Genomic DNA, 21,777 nt, shown 5'->3' on the forward strand with positions numbered 1-21,777 from the left:
TCCTACCTTAGGCATCTAAGGCAGGTACTTAAATTTTGGGAGCGTGAGTGAGTGCCTCATGTTTCCCATCATGCAGAATGGGTCAGAGGTGTGAGTCCGAAGTCCGGACTCATAACGCCCAAGGTGGAACATTTTAAAATCAGCTTAAACTTATCTTCAGACACTACACTTTTTCAGAGACCAGACCCTGTAAGGAAATGGAAAGTGCAATACAAGGACAAGTGTTTAATATTAATAAAAATACATTTTCCAAAAGATTCCTTGGAATTGCCATACCGGAATGAAAACTGGTCTTTCTTTTTGGCATAAGGAATACTTGAGGGTACTTAGACAATGTGTAGCAAAGCTGCTGAATTTCTGAGGGCAGCAACTGTACATTCACAAGATCTTCAGCTTTTTTAATATTTTGTTTGATGTAAGAAATGTCTTAAGGCATTGAATAAACCACATCACATTTAAAGTCATAGGCTGCTGTACTGATAACTACCTAGTCATGTTTAACTGTCCACTTTGAAGTGTTCTGATAAAGTCTATGTGCATAAAATGAAGGTATTTTTTGTGGAATCAAGGACTAATTTGGAAAATTTTTTTCATTATTCTCATCTCAAAGCATTTTGATACTGCTTATTATTGGTTTGTATTCTTATCAATTCTAGTTTGAATAGACAGAACTTCAAATTACTGGTTTTAAAAAATAACCCACTTATGTCTAGTTTGTCTCCACAAACTTCTTGCTGCACTTCATTAACTAAATAAAATGGCCAATATTTAAAAATATCCTGGTTTTTATTTCAAAGGTGCCTTCATGCTACAGGAATGCAAAGCTCTTTTGAAAATCTGGAACTGTATTTATAAACAGGTATAGGAAATGAAACATATTAATTCACTGATGAAATCCAGAATAACACGTATTCAAATTGGTAACACTTTCATAATAAAATTATGTTAACACTATAACCTAGCATATGATTAGTTCTGTGAAGGTGAGATAATCTAAAATTTCCATCATAAAGCAAAGTAAATCAAAACAAATATATTTAGTTATACTTAAGAGTACATATTTTTGGTATACTATATAACATCACTTCAATAGGCACAGTACTATAAAGAAATTTTTTTATTAAACTTATTTAAGAACATCATGACATAAAGAGAACAAATTACATTTTATGCTATGGGTTTGTTGGTTTGCTCTTTTTTGTTAAAATATATTTTTTTCACTTGCATACAGAATTTTAGCAAAAGCTTGTAGCTCATTGTAATTGTGTTTTTTCATTGTCACTGGGCTGTGTTAACTTACAAAATACTTGTATTCATTATAGATTATGTGTGAAATGAGAGGCTGCAACATAAAGCCTGGGCTTTGGCATATGCTTATGAAGTTCCCTATGCTTTAAATGGGAATATCCTGTAGGTATTTAAATGAAAAATATAGCCATTTAATATGTTTGTAAATTATATTTTGCTATTTCAGGATTAGTTATAACACACGGTTTAAAATTTTCCCTCTTTGGTTCAAGACTGAATTCCCAACCAACTTGCTCTAAAAGGGCAAGCCTGGAAGCAGAGTCACTTCTGAATATTCTGTGAGGTCAGTGCAGAAACCCCTGCCGCATTTACAAACCAACACTGACCTGCAGTCAAGGCTATGACATTTTATATTCTCTCAAGATCACTTTCATCTTCTTGAAGACAAAAGTATTGATTAAGTCCACCAGTTTACCTCTTTGAAATATAGGGGTTTAGAAAAACAAACAAAATCAATTTGCAGGCTAATGTTTGTCTCTCACATGTTGCATATTTAATGCCCGGTTACAAAAGTCTCATCGATGAACACAGCAGTTCTACAAACAGAATACTTGACAGAGATCTATCTCTAGGGTACCCTGGTGGAGTCCCAAAAGTTCATGTCATTAGCTCAGTTCTGCACAAGGAGCATTTTTTTTTTAATTTGTTTTGGGGGCTTTCATATCACGGAATCCCTTAATCTGCAGTAATTTGCAATGACATACTTTCTGCTGGTTTGGGTAAATGCTATGTTCATTTAATCACATTAAACAACGTCCCTTAAACAACTCTCAGTTTCAGTGGTACAACAGTGCACGTAGCATGAACGGTTGAAGGAAAAACATTCAACTGGCAGCTGAGTAGTTTCAGATTCCGCTACTGCCAGCAGAACATTTACTGAGGTGTTAGCACATGCCAACGCTGTGATAGCTGAGTGTCACAGCCACACACTAAAAGGAAGGAGATGACTTGGGAGCACAGAGGAGAACTATCATTGACAAATATCGGGCTTCTGTTTTCAGCGTTGTCAGTGCTCTGTCAAAATTTGTGTTTCCAGTATATGCTTTCTTGACAAGGACAGTGCCTGAGTCACCACCGTTAAACCCCTTAGACCGTTGCAGCTTTGGATTCAAAATATCTGGGGTTTGTAGTCTCTCAGGAACAGACTCGAGATCCCACGGACAGCCACTGTTGTTTTACATGTCGGTCAGAGACCAGGATGTGACCCCATTATTTAGGGACAGTTCACATAAACAAACACACGATGATGACTATGAAAATATTGCATTTTGATGACAGTTAAAGAATTTAATAGCTGGATTATGAGATCATTCCATTGTATTTAGCATGGAAAATAAATGTGTAACCCTTGGATGTGTACCAATAAGAAGTAAGCATGTACTGAAAGTCATTTGACAGTGACAAAAGAGTCCCCAGAAAATATATTTTCAGATTATTTGGAAGTAGTATCAAGTGTGATGAGCTATACTTCAAGGCAAGGATACTCTCACACACATAAATCCAAATACTTCTAATACAAAGCAAAAAAAACAGAGACACAATTTGCCCCTACAGTTCATTCATCTTTTGTCCCTGCCTTGCATTTTGAATTGTTCCCATTTTGAAAAAGCTTTACTCTGGCTTCACTTTTGAAGTTTTAATTACCGTAATATGTAGAAAGGGATGTGACAGAATTAGTCTTTCTGCTAAACAAGGCAGAGTGTCCATAAACCTTACGTGCTACGTGCTTTTATAACAAGTCTAAGCAGGGGAGAAAAAAAATAAAAAGAAATTTTGATTTCAATATGATAAACAAAATCCCCACAAAGTACTATTTAAAATGTTATGCACAAACTAGCTGCACTAACTGTTCTTACTGCAGTTCTTTTACCCTCTCTGGCAAAAAAAAATCCCCCACTTTTTCTGTTGTTCCAGCTATATCCCACACATGCTCCCACCATTTTTCCATGTCCACTGATGTGTGCAATAGCATAAAATGAAATTATTTTGCAAAATTATATTTAAATAAAGTTATTAATTTTAAATTTACAAGTCTATCAGACTTCATCATTGAATGGTACTCTGGAACCAGTATGTGGTCCAGAGTGATGTAATATTCTTAACATACAAAGACATTATGCACTCTGCTATCTATTCTTTGCAGGTTATTTAATTTATTCCTGTCTTTTACTGATAATATTCAAAGAAAAAAAATATTATTAAGAATTCAAAGGGTGGACTCATTTTTTTAAGCATAAGGTAGAATGCCTATTTTGTTGAGAGCCTGAGTGGAACAGAGGTTTTACTTATGATGTGAAATCAAGGTTACACATGGAAACAATGTATTAGGTGGATTGTCTCTGAAACAAATTCAACAGCTAAGCCTTGTGAACAAAGCCTATTAGATTTACAGAATTTAATTCTTGACAGAAGAAAAGGGAGGAAATACATAGCAGACATGATATTTTACACCCTTGCACTTAATTTGTAATTAAAATTAAATTCATATCACATTATTTTTACTTGAAGAAAGAGACTTGCTCATGGAAAGGTGTTTTGCTTTTTGTTACTTGGGTGGGTTTGGTTTTTTTTATATTATTATTTAAATGTATCAGTCCAATATGGCTATATGTTTGTTGTTGTTATTGTTAGACTAAAGGAACGTAATAGAAAAAGTAGCATGACTCCATGTATGGACAAAAGTAAGGATTTACAACAGTGCTTAAAGTGCTTTCTTATTTGAGGAGATACTTACACAAATGCCTTTTCATGCTTATCTCCTTGTCGCCATGTACTATATGCTTGTTGCTTGCTCTTGCGTAATTTATAATATAACGATTGGACATTAAGTTCATGTTCAGAGTTTAGTATATTGTCATAAAAAACATCTGAAAACAGGGAACTGACAATTCTATTTGTGTATTATTACACCAATTTGAAAATTTTATTAAATACTGAAGTGCTTCATTTCACCATTTACTCCTTTGCTTCCAGCGTTGCTTAAAGCACTATGTAAGTACAAATAGATCATACTAAAAGCATATCCATCCTATTTTGGGGTTTCAACTAGGATTATTTACTGATGTCTTGCAGAACAGAGATGAATTTATGATCCCTCGTGACCATTTATCTGCTGATGCTGCAAGTTGTCTTGCCTCCAGGATTGGTTTCCATGTAAATCGTTCACCAACAGTATACTTCTTATGAATATTTATACATTGTTATGTCTTGTTGTTAAGTGGCAGTGCTATAATGTGAGATGTCAAGTAGTATACTTTAATTTGCCAGTACCAGAAGTTGTGGGAGCAGCAGAAGCTGTGGCTTGACTGCCTACATACAAAGGGTCCAAACAAGCCACTTTGGCTGCAAAGAATGAGTGGATACAGTGAAGGACTGCAAACAGGTTGGAAAACTCCAGTTCCTGGAAGTGAAAACAAAAAGATTAAACATGAAACAAAAAGAATACTTCACAAACATACACCAGGAATTAATTGCTATTCAAATAGTAATAATTTTAATAGTTTGATGTAATTCTGTTAATGTGCCTGACAATTCTCCATGGCAGGGACTTAGACATTGAGCTATCTCCATTCAATAAATAATTGTTCTGAGGCTAAAATGGGCAAATTTCTGAGATAGGTGCCTCCATAGAAATATGAGATCCTACTGGCTAAAGAGGAAGGAAAGTGAGGCTATATAATTTTTTTTTTCTCCAGGTTAATGTAAAGCTGGCACTTTTGCAGGATAATTTAGATAGAAATTGAATGACTGCACCATAATGGTCTACTCATCTCTGGACTACTATTGTATACCCAACGTACCCACAAAGATCAATAATGTTGAGCTTCACATATGAAACATTTCTTCATCATGTCACCTCACACTGGTAGCTGTTATCATACCTATGCTGATTCTATAACAACAACAACAATAACAAAGACACATTTTGAAAAAGTGTTACTATCACACAGTGATATTCTGGATCTGTTTTCACTGAGAGGTTTACTGTTATTGGACCAAAAAAATGAACAGACTTCATGTTTTAAACTTATTAGCAATATTAGGCAACGTCCTTTTTTTACTTTGATTTACATTTCTTTATAGCTCCTTGGCATGTGACTAGACTGTCTGGTACTCTTTTAGACATTGCTACAGAGGAAAATATAAAAACCACATTGTTTTTGCATATATAAATTTGCTCATTTTTGTCTAATTGTTTTTACTTGTCAGTCTTTCTTAGGTTATCTTCAGGATGTGTTTTTGGAGTTGTCATTTAATCAATAAATATCTGTTGTATATGAAAGCAAATACTGAGGTATCTGAATACATGTAAGTGTAAGGACGGTGATGCAGAGATACCATCTTTCTGCTTTGATTCACTGCCTGTACAGATTTCTTCATTGTAATATGAAGCTAGTAATAGATAACTGTCATATATTCTATTTGTCTTTCTGTCCAGCACTGGTATTTCCAGACTATGTAGTGCTGAGGGTTTTGCTTTTTTTGTTTAGAAGAATATTGATAATGTCGTAAATTCAACAAAAATTGCTAAATCTCTCAAAATGACATTAACCTGAAATTTTCTGCCTCTTGAGATTTCCTGGAAGATATTGCTTCACATAATTCATGGAGACATTTACAAATCCTTCACGTGCAAGGGGCAACAACTGTCTGAAAGCAGACAGCTGCAGGTACAGAGCGACCAGCGATGTACTGAATGGGTGGAGCTTTGTTCAGCTTTCTTAAACCTGAACAGATGTCCTTCAGACATGCTCAGAAATGAATTTATAACATTCTATGAGCTTCTTTCATCTCCCCTAACTACCAATTCTCAATAAAGAAGGTAAAGTTTATGCCAAGTTTCACAAACCTGCCATCTGTGTCCATTTAGAAAAATCTGTTTAGAGACATTCTTAATTTAATCACTGGGAGAAGGGCAATTTTATCACTATGCTAAAGGGTTTTTACTACCTCAAATTTCAAAATAAGAAAATTTAGCATGGATAGGAAAACAATGGAAATTCAAAGGTGAGGAAACAAGGAATTATGGAAGCTATTTATAAAAATAAAACTGAAGCTTAAGATGAGAGAATAAAAATTCAGTGGAACAGTGAAATATTCATAATATCAATTCCATGTGTCATCTGTAGAAAGCCTATATTTCCCCCTTTGTCTCAACAAGATAAGCCTATTAAAACAAATATTACAGTTTGAGAATTTTTCTAGTCAATTAGGTAACCCTACTAGCTGAAAGTTCTTACTCTCATAATTACAGCTACTGAACACTGAATTTTCACAGTGCATTAGTACAATTATTACCAACAGTTATCACAGGTGTTTCTGCAGCAGTAACACTTTGGGAAGAACCATTGCTCAATGGACCTCCAAGGAAAATGGGTGAAGCCACAGAACAGCCTCAGAAGGTCCCATTTGATTATTATTATTATTGGCACAATGCAGAGTTTACCTTGACTGCAAAGATGGGCACTAAAATGTCAGCAAATGATAGATTATTATTTGCCATGATACATTCTTATTTCAATGTAGACATGCATATTTAACTGGAAATTAAAGCAATGTGAAGCACAGTAGGCTGACTGGTATGTGGTGAGTACATATAGGCCTGAGTAATGGCTGCAGCTCTATTCACAGGAGTCTGATTGATGGGAACAGGATCTATCAGGAACAACACTTTCCTGGCAGATTAGCCTAATCACAAGAAAGCTTAATGAACAGATAAGACTTCATGTAGAGCTGCTGACAGACGAAATACTCATTTCTGCTGAGAACTTGCACTTTTAGCTGCTCACAGGTCTGCACTGTTGCCAGCAGATGGAGGGGAACCAACAAGCTTTTGTGTGCACATAGCCACCCCTGGTTGCTTTCATATATACTTTACCATCAGTCATCCTCTTTTCTGAGTACACTTTCATCTAGGCAGGGTATTGTGTTTTGCACACCCAGTTTAAGATGAAGTTTCAAATAAGCAAACAGATAAACCCTAAGAAACCCGAAGAAATATGCAGTGAAGTCATTAAAGTTGCTTCCAGTAGCAAAAGCAAATACTCTGAATCTCAAAATAAGCAAAGAAAGGCAAACTTAGACACATCTACTTGTCCATGGACAAGTACACAATTTACTATTACTCCAGTTTCCAGACTGTTGTCTGTACATCTCACCAAAGACCCTGCTCTCCTAGGAATATCAGTGTACCTTCAAATCTTCAAATCTTCAAATGGTCTTTCTAAGCTATCTCTTGATCAAACTACTCATACCCTACATTGCCATCATTATACTAGACATTCCCAGATTATTAATCTGAACAGTCACAGTTTCACTTCTGCGCCTGGCAAAATTATGGAGATTATTCTGGGAGTTATTGAAAACACCTGAAAAACAACAGTCATTGGTCCCAGCCAGCACAGGTTCACCAGGGGAAAGTCCTGCGTAACAAACTTGATTTCCTTCTATGACAAGGTTACCCACCTAGCTGACCAAGGAAAGCCAGACGATGTGACCTTCTTGGATTTCAGTAAAGCTATTGATACTGTCTCTCACAGTGTCCTCCTGAACAAAATATCCAACATACAGCTGGTTAAACACGTAATGCAATGGGTGAGCAACTGGCTGATGGGTTGGCCTCAAAGGGTTATAAATGGGGTTATGTTGGGATGGCGACCAGTCACTTGTGGGGGTTCTGCAAGGATCCATCTTGGGGCCAGTACTCTTTAATCTCTTCATAAACGACTTGGATGCAGGAGTGGAAGGAATACTAAAAATGTTTGCTGAAGATACAAAATTGGGAGGAGCTGTTGACACTCTCGAGGGCAGAGAGGGCCTGCAGAGAGATCTGGACAGACTAGAGAGCTGGGCAATCACCAACAGTATGAAGTTTAACAAGGGCAAGTGCCGGATTTTACACCTGGGGCACGGCAACCCTGTGTGTACATACAGACTGGGGAACGAGAGGCCGGAGAGCAGCTCTGCAGAGAGGGACCTGGGGGATCTGGTCAACGGCAAGCTGAACATGAGCCAACAGTGTGCCCTGGCAGCCAAGAGGGCCAACCGTGTCCTGGGGTGCATCAGGCAGTGCGTTGCAGCCAGTCGTGGAAGGGGATTGTCCCACTCTACTCTGCACTGGTGCTGCCTCACCTTGAGTATTGTGTGCAGGTTTTGGCGCCGCAGTATATTAAGGATACAAAACTACTAGAGAGTGACCAGAGAGGGGCCACAAAGTTGGTGAAAGGTTTAGAGGGGTAGTGTATGAGGAGCAGCTAAAGTCACTTGGTTTGTTCAGCCTCGAGAAGAGGAAACTGAGTGCAGACCTCATCGCGGTCTGCAGCTTCCTCACAAGGGCAGGAGGAGGAGCAGGCGCTGATCTCTTCTCTCTGGTGACCAATGACGGGACCCGAGGCAATGGCAGGAAGATGTGCCAGGGGAGGTTTAGGTTGGATATTAGGAAAAGGTTCTTCACCCAGAGGGTGGTGGAGCACTGGCACAGGCTCCCCAGGGAGGCAGTCACGGTGCCAAGTCTGACGCTGTTCAAGAAGCAGTTGGACAACACCCTCAGAGATATGGTGTGAATTTTGGGGTTGTCTGTGCAGGGACAGGAGTTGGCCTCAATGATCTCTGTGGGTCCTTCCAACTCAGGACATTCTATGAATCTATGATATATAAACTACTGATATGAGAAGATTTATGTTCTTTCATCAAATATGGTGTTACATGGTCTCTCTATATTAGCATGGAATCTGATCTAAAATAGATATTAAACAGACAATCCATGTGCAAGACATGGGAAAACTAAAAAATAAACCACAAAAACCTACAGAGTTCAGAAATCTGAACTCAGAATGGAGTCACTGTAATTGAGCAATCACTCTCTAAAATCGTAAGGAAGTATACTTAAAACCCATTTAAAGGTTATATTCTAAATTTGAAGAGCACTGTGATGCTCACAGAAAAACTCTCAAGGCCAAGAACAAGGATTAATTTAAAATTATGTTTTGGAGAATGTACTTGAAATGAGCAGAAATGTCAGTCTGGAAAACAGTGCAAGCATCCATCAAGACACCTTGCAACACTTGAAAGCGAGCATTTTGTTCACATTACAACAGCAGTAACTTAGTCTTATTTCAGATTAGATTTCTATACAAGATAATTTCAAGTACAAATTAATTGACATTCATTACTGTTAAGATAGTACTGATTAATTAATAAGTATTAATGCTAAATCCTTGAAGTTAATCTTCTTTTGCTGGTACCATGTTTCTGCCCTCTTCTGTTCTCCATATTCAAATAGGCAAAGAAAATTGACTGGATCTTCATCACGATGTGCTGATTTCTGTATTCACTTCAGTTTTGTAACACTCAGCTTAGAGGTCCAGCTACTCTGTGTACAAAAGCTAACCTGATGCAGCACAGCTGTGTGACCTTGCCTGAGTTTTTCTGACAAACTGTTGAGCTGTGAAAAAGCCCTGCAAGTTGAGAAAGGTGAAAGCACAGACTGAAGTGTAGCTTTTGAGTTATACATATGTTTTGCAAGCCACAGAAACTCTCAGCTCACAGAAATTACTGACTGGTGCATTTACTTACAAAATTGAAATGAAAAGTGCATGTAGTAAGAAAAACAGCACTGATGCTGATTTTTATACGCATTACATACTCCTCTGTTTGGGCACACGTATATATACAAATAGGATCTCTCATAGATTTAAGGTACTCTTCATCTTCGTCAGAAAAAATATAAAGCAGTTTCAATTGCAGTGGTCCAATACTTTGCCAGGTAAAACTGAAGAGCACATTGCACTCTGAGTTTATTACAGTCCTGAGATTGTGTTAGCCTCTGGAAGCTGCTGTGATACTGGAGAGACATTAATGGATCATTAAACTATAGCTAAACAAATATGTAAATAGATAGGAAACTAGATGGGAAGGTACCTAAGTGAATCCCTTCATGTCTTACAGAAGAGGAGAAATATTTGCCCTTCCGTGCTTGGTTTTTTCAACCCAACCCCAACAGCTCAGTAAGAATGAAGGAGAGGAACACATAGGCTCCACGTTCTGCCAAGCCGACAGCTCTATTTTGTAGCTCTCAGTCAGAAAAATTCTGTCTGACTGTGCAAACTTGTGCAATATCTCCTGCTGAGTGACAGCTGGGAAATAACCTACAGATTGGAATGTCTAAGGGGTGTCGGTGATTAATGTTGCCCCTAAGTGGTTTTCTTCTCAGAAATCACTTAGACCTTACCTTAGAGACCTTTGAAGTTAGGTGTTTGCATCCAGGCACCCTGCCATGGACCCACTGGTGTGACCTATGGTAATTACTGTTCAGATTTTTCAGACTGGAATTGCTTAAATCTACAAGGAAACACTTCTTTTCTACTGCACTATATATCTTTATAGTAACAGCTGGGCACACTGCCAGCTCATATTCAGCTGGCTGTCAACCACAATGAAAGCAATATTATTTAAAAACAATAACAACAACAACAACAAAAAACCTATGGCCAGACCACCTCACATTTGCAGGGAGTAAGTGAATTATAGTGCATTAAATACATTAACAAATTCCATCAGTGCCATAGCTAAAACTCGGAGATGGAGGAGAACAGACTTTGGAGGCAAGAAAAGCAGGAGTCTCAGATCAGGTATGCATATGCCGTAGCATGTTCCGTATAGAGTGTGTTAGTGTTAATGACAACAGGGAAAAAAAACACACTCAGTTCTAGTGACTGTATTAAGCTGTATCAAAGTAACCTGCCATGCCCTGCTTTCTCATTACTGCTTGGGAACACAGAAGTGAAGAGCACTAATATGTTTGGGCAACAGCTGCTCAGACTTCTGGTTTTGTTTTCAGCTGTGAGCTTTCATTTCACCATACTCTTATTATTCCCTGTGTAATATGACTGGCAAAAAATTATCTTTACGTAAAGAAAATATTACCCTGTATTTCCCCTCACAACAGTGGGTCTCCAGGACATCTGAAGCACAGAGCTGCATTTAACAGGTGATAATAGCTGTGTCCATGAATATTCATCAAAACCTTTAACAGATGTTTTACAAAATTCCCATCATCTGATTCCAAATGAAGCCTGCATAGGGTATGCATGAAACCTGGCATTACAAGCATTTCTGAAAATCTGATTAACATTTCATAATGACTCAAGAGCTCCCCAAATAGCCATACCTCTAACTCTGTAATATTAGTAAAGTCCAAAAAATAGAGGCTAGAATGTACCACCTCTTCTCATGGTGAATACTGCTTTAAATCTGTGAAAGGCTTAAAGAATACTGAAGGGGCCTATTCACAGAATTTTGAACTAATGAAAGTTGAAAAGATATGACCTAAGAATCTTCACATTCATTTTATAGCCACATTTATCTATATTTCTTAGACTAAGCAACATACTTCATATGTAAAAATATTGGAATGGATAGAAATGGTCACCATAAATACAATAGCACCTTCCAGAGAAAACAAAGTCTGACATTTTTTGATCATGATACTTTTGGTGTGCTTTGATCACCAAGAAAATGAATTGAAAGTAACAAATTTTTATTTCCAAATTGGTCAATGTGAAAGTTCAAATTTATAACAAAGAGAAGCAACCAGGCAACATGAGAGCAAATTAATAAGCATGCTAGCAAGTTTCCATAATATTCTGCCTCCATAAGGGGGAAGGCATAATTTCTACATTGATATAAGGTCAAAATATGAAATTTCCTAGAAATAACTCAATTCAGTTTGAGTGGAAATAACAATATGTACAATAAAGGTACCAGGCTATCTCTAAGGCTTATAAAGTGATTTGCATAACAGATTTCTTTTAAAACATGAAAGCATTTATAGCAAAACTTCTTTTCTTCTTCAAACTCTAGATTTCAGACTTTGTTTTTAATTCTTTTAATTTAATTTAGTACTAAAAAGATATTCTAGTTTTACTGAAAAAAAAAACCCTGTCACATTCTTGGATTCCTATGAAATCTCTTTAGTCCTAAAATCATGTGTTAATATAATGGCAGTAGCAGACAGATATTAGAAAAAAAAAAAATGAGTTTCATCCTTCAGCCGTACTTACAAGCATGAAAAAAGTTTCCAGTTATTTGCTTAAGAAAGCATTGTCCTCATGACATTAGGTTGTTGTTACATTTTCTTATTAGAGATTAAAAGGAATTCTGTACTATTAAAACAATTTCTGAAGGAAATCAGAAGTAAGAAAATATTTATTTTTGAGATGTAGCAGAAAAGAAAGGTATTAAAAGCCATAGTCCATTGCTGTTGATTTAATGGGAGCTTTTACATACCTTTATTGTACTGAGTACAACTTTCAAAATCAAGTCAATAGCTGTTAGGTAGAAAATAATTTATACCAAACATGAAGAGACATGCAGGAAGGAAAAATAGCTGCTTAATGTAGCTATTTGCATTTAAACTCACAACTGCCCCTGATACAATGCTTTTTTTCTTTACATACTTTATTATGCTCTGCATATTTAGCCCTTTTAGACAACAATTTATTTAACCATTTCCTTTTTGCTCATGGAACCATATTGTTGTCACATTCATTCAGCAATTTTCTCACTGACACAATCAGGAAAAATGGTATAGCAAGTGCTTCAAAAGCAAGGCTTAATGGTAGCTGAGAAAATAGTCTTTAGGTTTACACAAAAATTGGGATTCTAGTCAAAAAGACCTTCAATTCAGACTCTAAGGCAGTTCCAGTTATCAAAGATCCTGGGAGATCACTTATCAAACACATTGGGACAGTAAATGCCCTATTCTCAAAAGACATAAATCAAACTAAGCATAAATGTCTCAGGGTTACTGTTTATATAATTACCTCTCGAATCAAAAGCACGACTAGAAAATACAACTTTTCTGATTTTGAATTAGACACAGACACAAAGCTTCAGTTGTGTAAGGGAATATGTGTTTAATCCATACTTTTTTGCTCTAAGAAATAAAAACAGAATTTAGACCTTTGCTGGAGTTTGTCCCCAGTTTGACTTAAGGATATATTTTGCACCATTTCTTCATGATATGAGTATAGTGTGAAAAACAGGGCATTCAAACTCTCAGCCAGCTATATCAAAATGATAAAGAGGAGAGTTGGCAAACATGCCTAACACCATATATAGTGAGCCCTATTTTTTATTATATTTTAAAGATAATTACACCTTTCAAAAGACTTTAAACTACCAAAAATCCAAGCAATTGGTTCAGTTTTGTTTTCTTGAAATTTCTTTGGTTTTCTTTGCATTATTTACTTTGCGCATTAATCAAATATTTCTGAGTAATTTAGCTCAATTTACTCCTCCATTCTCTTAGCTGCTGTGATAACTGCTTTTAATGTACATTGCCTTTATAAAACAATGTATTGTTTTTTACCTTTGCTTCAATTTGTTTAGTATCTTGGTTTTGGAACAAAAATTTGATTTTGCTCTTCCCATCATCCGAAGAACCTTTCAGCTGGGAAAACTTGTACCTCCAAAGTACAGCCTAGAGGGGAAAAAAACAACCCACATTAAAAACCATACACAAGCAAGTCCATGTAGTTACCATTGAATTTTTATTAGAAATAGCCAATCTCCTTCCAAGGGGAATTTTAAACCCTCTATGACACATAATTAAATCAGTTTAGTGTTATGTGGTCTGATGTCCTTTTGATCATATGCATTATACTTTGGCAGTGTCTGATTCAGATCAGTCAGACTACATTTGTGAAATTTACTCCAAAATTCCTTTATCTATATTTAATCCTGATTAAACAACAAACAAACAAACAAAAAAAAAAAGGGTGAGTAAATTCATTGTCATGCTAAACAAAAAAAAGATTTTCTTCCACTGATGATCTGTGGATTCCCTACTCCACCTGAAGTGATAACCTGGCATAGAAGGCCTCTGTGTTTTTTTCCCCACATTAAAAAATCTAGTTGTATTAATATAAATGACACATAAAATGAAAACCAAATATCTGTTTGTAAATTATAAAATAACAAATGGAAACCCAGTAGTGAGAACTTATTTTGAGTTTACTTATGAGAGGTCTAATCATGAGTTTGAGCAGATCATTAATTCTAAGCATACTGGTGGCCTTTCAAGTCATTATGTTATGAATTACATTGTGTCTTGATGTTATGAATTACATTGTGTCTTGTTGAAAATAAAGGATGCTCTACAGAACAAACATGCAATTAATATCTTTTATTTTTATATCTAATGTGGGTTTATGTAGAAAAAAATATATTTTAAACTACTCTGCTTAAAAGTGGAAAAGAGCTATTTTTTATTGTAAGTCTTCTAAGCCTCATTGAAAGATATGACCCTCTCTAGATATTCTGAAGCACTAGCATTTTTCATTGTGATTTCAGTTGTATTTCACGTCATTATAAGGTCGTCCCCAATCACGTTGTGCTGTTACTTTGAGGAGACATTAACTTCACATGCATCAGACACCACAGAAACTTAAGGCACGAAGTGTTGTTCCATTTTCTTTTGTCTAAGGGTTTGTAACAGCGTCAGAAGACAGTTCCATCTGTGCCCTTTGTTTATATTTATGAATTATTTAGTATCTACTTGAAATTAAGCAGAATATGAGGGAGGTCAAATATTTAACTATCCTAATCTATTCAGGTCCCTTTGCTTCAGGATGTGTTGATCTCTTTATGTTAATGACTGGCAAAAGTCTCTAACCTGCACCAGGCTAAAGTTATCTGGGTTTGTCTTAGTAACTTGAAGAGGAAAACCACAAAACAACAGTATCTTAACTGTGTACAGTACACAAAGCAAGTGCTAGAATTATTTTCCCCAAAATTCTCTCTAAATTTTTGTCCCTTCCAGATAAAAAACCGTAAGCTCAGCACCACTTTCATTCTCTGTGTGTATGTGACAGGTGAGCTCCCATCCACCATAAACAGAGGTAAGGACATTCTGTTTTAGATAAACTAGAGGAATTTGGCAATTTATGTGAAACTATATCATATTTGTTTCAAATGCTGTCCTCCTGAGCCCACCAATCTGTCCTACAGAAAATAGAATAGCTTCCCTCATCTCTAGGTGTGTGCAATTCCTTTCACCTTGTTTGATCAATGTTGTTTACCTATGTCCTGTAGATAGTGAGGTAAAGAAAAACCAACACAACAAACCAACACCAGAACAACACAGTATACTATTCAGGTGGCCATATGTCCTACCTATATTGTAAACTTTTTTTCACAGGCCTATGTAACTCAGCAAATCTTGTCAGAAGATTGCCTTTCTGCAGGAACAACAAATCTACTTAAGCATGTCATTTCCTAGGTGAGAAATGTAAAGGGCATTGATGGTCTCTTTATCTCAGGAGAACAACAATCAAAGAAACAAGCTATCATCCTTCCCCTCTCTGATGATGTATGGGGAGGTGCAGTAGTAACAAGGCCCTTAGATGGGCAGGCAAAATCCCAGGGTACCTGGCCTTATTCCCAATCAGATTAAGTTTGAGTGAAAAATGAAGGATGTACAGAACTTCAGTACTTTGGCATTTCCCATGCAGTTTTGCCACTTGCTTCATTCCCATCCAGGGGAAAGAGAATGTCAGTCACACCAATCCACAGGCATGATTAAAGAACACACTTCAGTTTATGCATGACATTGGTTGTGGAGAGTGCTACTTAGCAATGTCTCTTGCTGAAGTACATAGCAAAATCAGGTCCATAGCATGGAGGGGACAAAATCCTTCTTGAGACTAATCCCAATAGGACTGCACTTCTTCCATCAGGATATCAAAACAAGTTCCTAGAATTGACAGTTCAACAGCATACTTCACAGAGACTATTAAACACTCTCCTTCTAAAGCATAAGGAATAAAAATGCCATTAACAATGCATGAAAAGATTCCCAAATTAAAGAACTATGTATTGCTTTTGAGTCATCTTCAAAAAATTGCACACATTTTTTCCCAAAGATGTCCACATGAAGGAGGGTTCTTTTTCCAAAAATAAGAGTGGAGAAATGTTGTGAGTTATTATGTCAGGAATACAATGTATTTCAAACATTCAAGATAGTCATCCTGGTTATTTATTTTGTTCTAGAGATTTTCTGAATAACAGTTCCCTCACCTGGTTTGAACTGGGATGAATACTTGTTCACTCTGATACACTCTGGATGTGTCTACACCTCAGCGTACCACACTACATTAGAAGTGTAACAACTAGCTTAAACTAGATGTACAAATTCTAGATAGCTAAAATTGGGTGAATTAGTTAAGCATATACCCAGTAAAACCCATTTAATTCCTTGTCATCTACCAAAGAAGCTGAAGTGCTGCCCTGTGTAGCCAGAACTGCATGTTTTGCATGCGTAGCAGATATACAAGAGTATGTAGATTGCTCTTTTAAAATACAGTATCTTGGGGATCCCTGGGTTACTTCCTCTTGTGGTTTCATATGTTCTGGGTGGGATTTTTATTTCTTTTTATTTTCATTACTGCAAAATGCATAAGCAGCGAACAGAGACCAGACTTATCCTTTTTCAATGACTACCTCATAGTGTGAAAGTAGAAAGGAGAAGCAAGACCTACTCACATAAGCACCCAGTTCCACACACAGGTGTAGCTACAGCGAAGACATAAACACGAGACAGAGACTTTCACATATTATCTTCCATGTTCCCATGGGCTGACTTCAGTGTCACAGTGCTTGCTGTGGTGACTCTTCTGAATTCTAATTTTAAAGGCTAATTCCCCTTCATTAGGAATAGGCACTCTTGGAGATACTGATCTATATGACTGTCAAAGCCAAGTGAATAATTTTTTTATTGTTTTGAGCACCACAGATTCTCAGAACTATCTGTTGGATGCTTGCCTCAGAAATGTAAAGTAAGTTGATATAATTTTGTGCAACTATATATATATTTATGTATAGAGTGACTTCTAAGCAATAAATGCATTCATAAAACTTGTGGCTTTTTCGCAAATTCCAAAAAAACTAAATATCTGTCATATAAATTATTCCTAATCAGTTTTTATGAGTTATAAAACATAAGCAGAAGTACTTACTGGTTTGAAGGTGCAGTGATACTGAGCTCAACACTCTATAACACATTCTGGTAGGGTTTCTTTTGGTTAATAAAGGCAGACTGTTCAAGTACTTTCCTTGTGTAATTCTCAGTAACTGCATAAACTGCATCCCTGAGAATATTTTAAAGGACCATATATAGCATTTTTAGGAAGCAGTAAATCTGCATTTACTCTAAAATAGATTTCACAAGTGAACCCAGTGGAAATTCCTTTTAAAGCACAAATTGCAAACAAATTCAAAAAGATTCTGTGGTAGATGCTGGCATCAGCTACTCCTAAGGACCCTGAAACACTTCTCAAGTCGAGGCACACAACCTCATCATGCCTGGATGGAAGACCAAGGTGAGAACTCAGTATGCACTACTTATTGCCTTTAAAAACTAACTCTCAGTCCATAAATAGAGACAGAACTTGTGAATCGCAGCAAGCAGTCCAATTTAGAAACTAGGACCAAGGTAACAGCATATACTGAAAATAACAGCAGCTTCACAATTTGCATACATCCAGTGTGGTCACAGAAAACCTGACATGGTTAATCCATTTTTGAGAAATGCGCTGTAAGAAGACAATCTCATTGAACAAATATGGTATGTATCATGCATAACACTGAAAACAACCAATAAGATATAAATCCTTTTCACAGCTATTATTCATAGATCACTTAGGCTGCTTTATACATTTTATACTATTTAATAAAATTAACTTCAAAGAATACCAGAATGCAATGCAAACAAATAAACAATGCAGACAAGCTGACAAATTAGATTTAAGACTTCTCTTGAGATGCTATTAAATTATTGTAATAAGAAATCATCAAAAAGTGAAATCCTGTCTTCATTGAAATTAATAGGCTTTTTTTCTTCCTTTGACATATCTGGGACCAAGATTCTCCACCAATACTTTTTAATGAGAAATATTTTATTTATAAGTAATCATCTAGGACTCATTTGTTCTAGTCTTTGTAACCAAATTACTGCCTATTATCTTCTGCCAGTGTTATTTTGCTATAATTACCCAAGGATGCTCTATGCCTGCATAGTTTTATTTTATAGATGGGACATAAACATGATACATAAATGGCACATGGAAGAAAAGCTATTCACTGCAGTACCTGTAATACTTTCCTGATGTTCCCCACAGTCACACAAATGAAGAATATTATATTGCTTCTATTATTAGCACTAGTGCTAAATCTAGAATAGATATTCTGGCAAGGGACCTTAGAAAATATTTTCACTTTCATATCATATGTCTGTTTGCTACTGATTCCCAGAATCCTGGACTAAACTACATAAAATATTGATGAGATGTCATGAAACTAAATCACTTCTTATCTAGATAATGGTAGCCAAAAAGTGGAAATGCATCATAATTATCTTAGTTTAGGGTACAGTACGATCAAGAGCATCGGTTAGAGGTTTTGTTTTGCTTTGGGTCAAGGAGCTTGATTTGCCCTAAACAGAGACTGGATTACTAAACAAACATGGAATAAATTGATGTCTCTGTATTTTTACTTTCCATACTCTAAGGAATATGCATAGAAATATGAGTATCTGACTAGTCCAATGCTCTGTGAATGCTATGTGATTTAGCAAGAATATACGGGGCAATTTACATTGGCACTGTATTTTGTCAACTTGGCTGTATTTTGTCAACATGAGAGTCTCCAACCAGAACAGAATTAATTTGTGTCCTATGGCTTCAGTGATGCACTACCTTCGATTTATTATTAATAAACAGTCTTGCCACTTCTATACTGGATTATGTACTGTGGACCAATTCTGCCCTTGAAAAAAGACCGTTTACACTTAACGAACTTGTGAAATAGTGTTTGTACCACACACTGCAACAGCATCATTCCACCTACCAGTGCACATCACCAAATACAGGTTTTCTCTATACTTTCCATTGATGTGAATCATACAGTCTTTATTATGTAATAGCAAAAGAAGTTTGGCCTTCAGTAGGATGCTTGGAAAAAACCTGAAAGAGTCTGTCTGTGGTCTATAATGATTAGACAGCTACATCTCAGACCACTTGTAAATGGTGGAGTAAATAAAGAAAACATCTTTATTAAGGAAAGGATGTTAGAGGTCACTTTTCAAATACTAATTTCAAATATTTAGCAAATCCCTTCATTGTCTTTTCTATTGCATCTTCTAAAAGCTGTAGCTGTACTTTTTCCAACACTGCCTTCTTTTTTCTTGATACACTGAATGATTAAATCATTCTTCTGTTTGGCTCTTTAAGTTAATTTTTATATTATATATATTATTGAATTATGCTAAATTCTAATGAACACTTTTCAAGCTAATGTTGTTTGTCATCTGGCTAAAATAAGCGATACTCCTACAAGTCAAACTAAATCAAAAGCAGACAACTTGTAGGTCCTTATTTTCAAGAAAAAAAGTAATTGGGTCTTTGGGCACCTGGGAGACACCTTAATTTGGCTGTTTGTCTCATACCTAATTGAGAAAGATTGCATTCTTGCAAAGTGACACTTTGTCCATACTGATAGCAGCAGTAGGGAACTGAGTAGGATTAAGATCTTGTTCATGCTCAGTTCTACTGTGTTACCGATCTCTGGAGAGTCTTACTACAAAAGAATTATGGTCCAAGGCAATTTCCTTTGTCAGCTGCTGTGGCTTTATAACTGTAAAGGGAAAGACAGGGGAGGACACAGAGGATAAGGAACAAAAATGAGGCAAAGCTAAAAAGCATGAAAGTAGCCCTGATAAAATAACTGTTCTTGTCCATTACTGAAGTTACATCAAATGTTAAAAGACTACAGTATATTTGCTTAGTGCTGATGGATAACCTACCAACATTTGTTTGTTTCTAGCCACAGTGCTTAAGACTGTATGAACCATGCTTGGCAGCTTATATTAAAGTTATAGTAGCTATTTGATCAGCATTTCAATTACTAAGCATGGGATAAATATTTGTTCACAAAAGTTACATTATTAAATCTCCACCTTGAAGTGAGCCTGGTTTCCTTCTGCCTTCTCTGATACTGAACTTTGGGTATCAAGGGGTTTTTTACATGCTGTTTTATTTTAGTATGCTGTATGTGTATTAGCTGTATGAAGAGACAGACCTTAAGGTATGTATCCCTAGATACGGAGTTTGTTCCTAACAGAATTAAGAGAAATTCTGTTCTGTGCTATTCACTAGCCTTTTGGTATGAAAAAACAAATAAAAGGTAGTTGCAATGCTGTTTGCTGTTTACAGTATATTCTCTTTTTTGATGAAGTGTGCAAGGTGCCTGTGAGAGAACAGATGACAGGTACATTGAGCTCTGTTGATATGCACCTCATGAGCCATTATGGAGCCTTTTGTTTGTTCTAGCAACACCATAAATTCAGCAGCACTTTAATTTATTTTAAGTCCTGTAAGGGATGATTTTTTTCTCTTCTGACAAATATACATTTTTGCCTGCTGCCTTAATGAGCAGTAAATGTGACAGAGTACAGACATAGCACTTTGCACAGGTACATATATTGCAATGTACTCTCACACAAACACATACATATATTATTTGTACAAGCTATGATGCAAAAATGCACATTATAGAAAACAATTTTAATGAATAACTCAGTATAAACAGAAACATTTAACATACACGTCTATGTATATACGCTTGTATATACACTTGAAGAGTAGACTTTTTTGTTAGAAGCATGTTAAAAATAAGTTATTGAATGCCACTTGAATAAGTAGTTTTATACATTGGATCACTTTCAGAATACTAGTTAGATGTACATCTGTATATGTCTTGTTATGCTTTTTAATCTATCAATGTCCATCCTTAATTCTTCAGGTGGCTCAACTGGCTGCAAAACCTTGTTTATAAATGCTTATCATAATACCTGCATATGTCCATCCCTGACATAAATCATCCACAAAAGAGTTATATTTGCTGATTAAAACATTGATGTCTATATACTAGCTAATGTTAGACAAATGTAGGACCTGAATTGATGTGCTGCAATTGTGCGGGACATGGGAAAAAATGTTTTTCCCAGAAGATATTTTGCACAATGCTGCAAAAATGACGTAGGGTAAAATTTGGTTTATAACTTCTAACACCTGCAACAGAACTTTTTGCATCTTTTTAGAATCTTCATAATTTAAAAAAAATAGCATCTAAAACATCTCAAAAGAAAATTTATGTCTGGAGTAGATGCTCTACACTAAGACACCTTGTGGTGCAAGAGCAACTAAACAGAGTCTGGAAAACTTCATTAGGCATCCAAGGGAAAGGAGAATATCTAAATAGTATTCACAAAGATTAATTAAATTCACTTTTAGTAGAATACCAGCAAGGAAGAAAGAAGGAAGTTCAGTAACAGGATGTTATTTGATATCCTGTATTTCAAATAATGCAAATGAAATGGCATTAAACCTCATGGACATTTTTTTAAGAAGTACC

General features: G+C 36.1%; 1 protein-coding gene across 5 annotated transcripts in view; it reads right to left on the reverse strand.

The window, feature by feature from the left end:
• Window positions 1–765: 765 nt before the first annotated feature.
• The window catches only part of SNTG1 (syntrophin gamma 1), a 351,074-nt gene continuing 330,062 nt past the window's right edge, over window positions 766–21,777 (reverse strand). For all 5 annotated transcript variants that reach the window (XM_064442735.1, XM_064442736.1, XM_064442737.1 and 2 more), the window contains 2 exons: window positions 13,679–13,789; window positions 766–4,708 (listed from right to left, as the gene is read on the reverse strand). In XM_064442735.1, the coding sequence (XP_064298805.1) occupies window positions 4,550–4,708; window positions 13,679–13,789 (270 nt within the window). In that variant the 3' untranslated portion in view covers window positions 766–4,549. The remainder of the gene's footprint in view (window positions 4,709–13,678; window positions 13,790–21,777) is intronic.

This window comes from Phalacrocorax carbo, chromosome 2 (genome assembly GCF_963921805.1).
Source record: "Phalacrocorax carbo chromosome 2, bPhaCar2.1, whole genome shotgun sequence".
Lineage (NCBI taxonomy): Eukaryota > Metazoa > Chordata > Aves > Suliformes > Phalacrocoracidae > Phalacrocorax > Phalacrocorax carbo.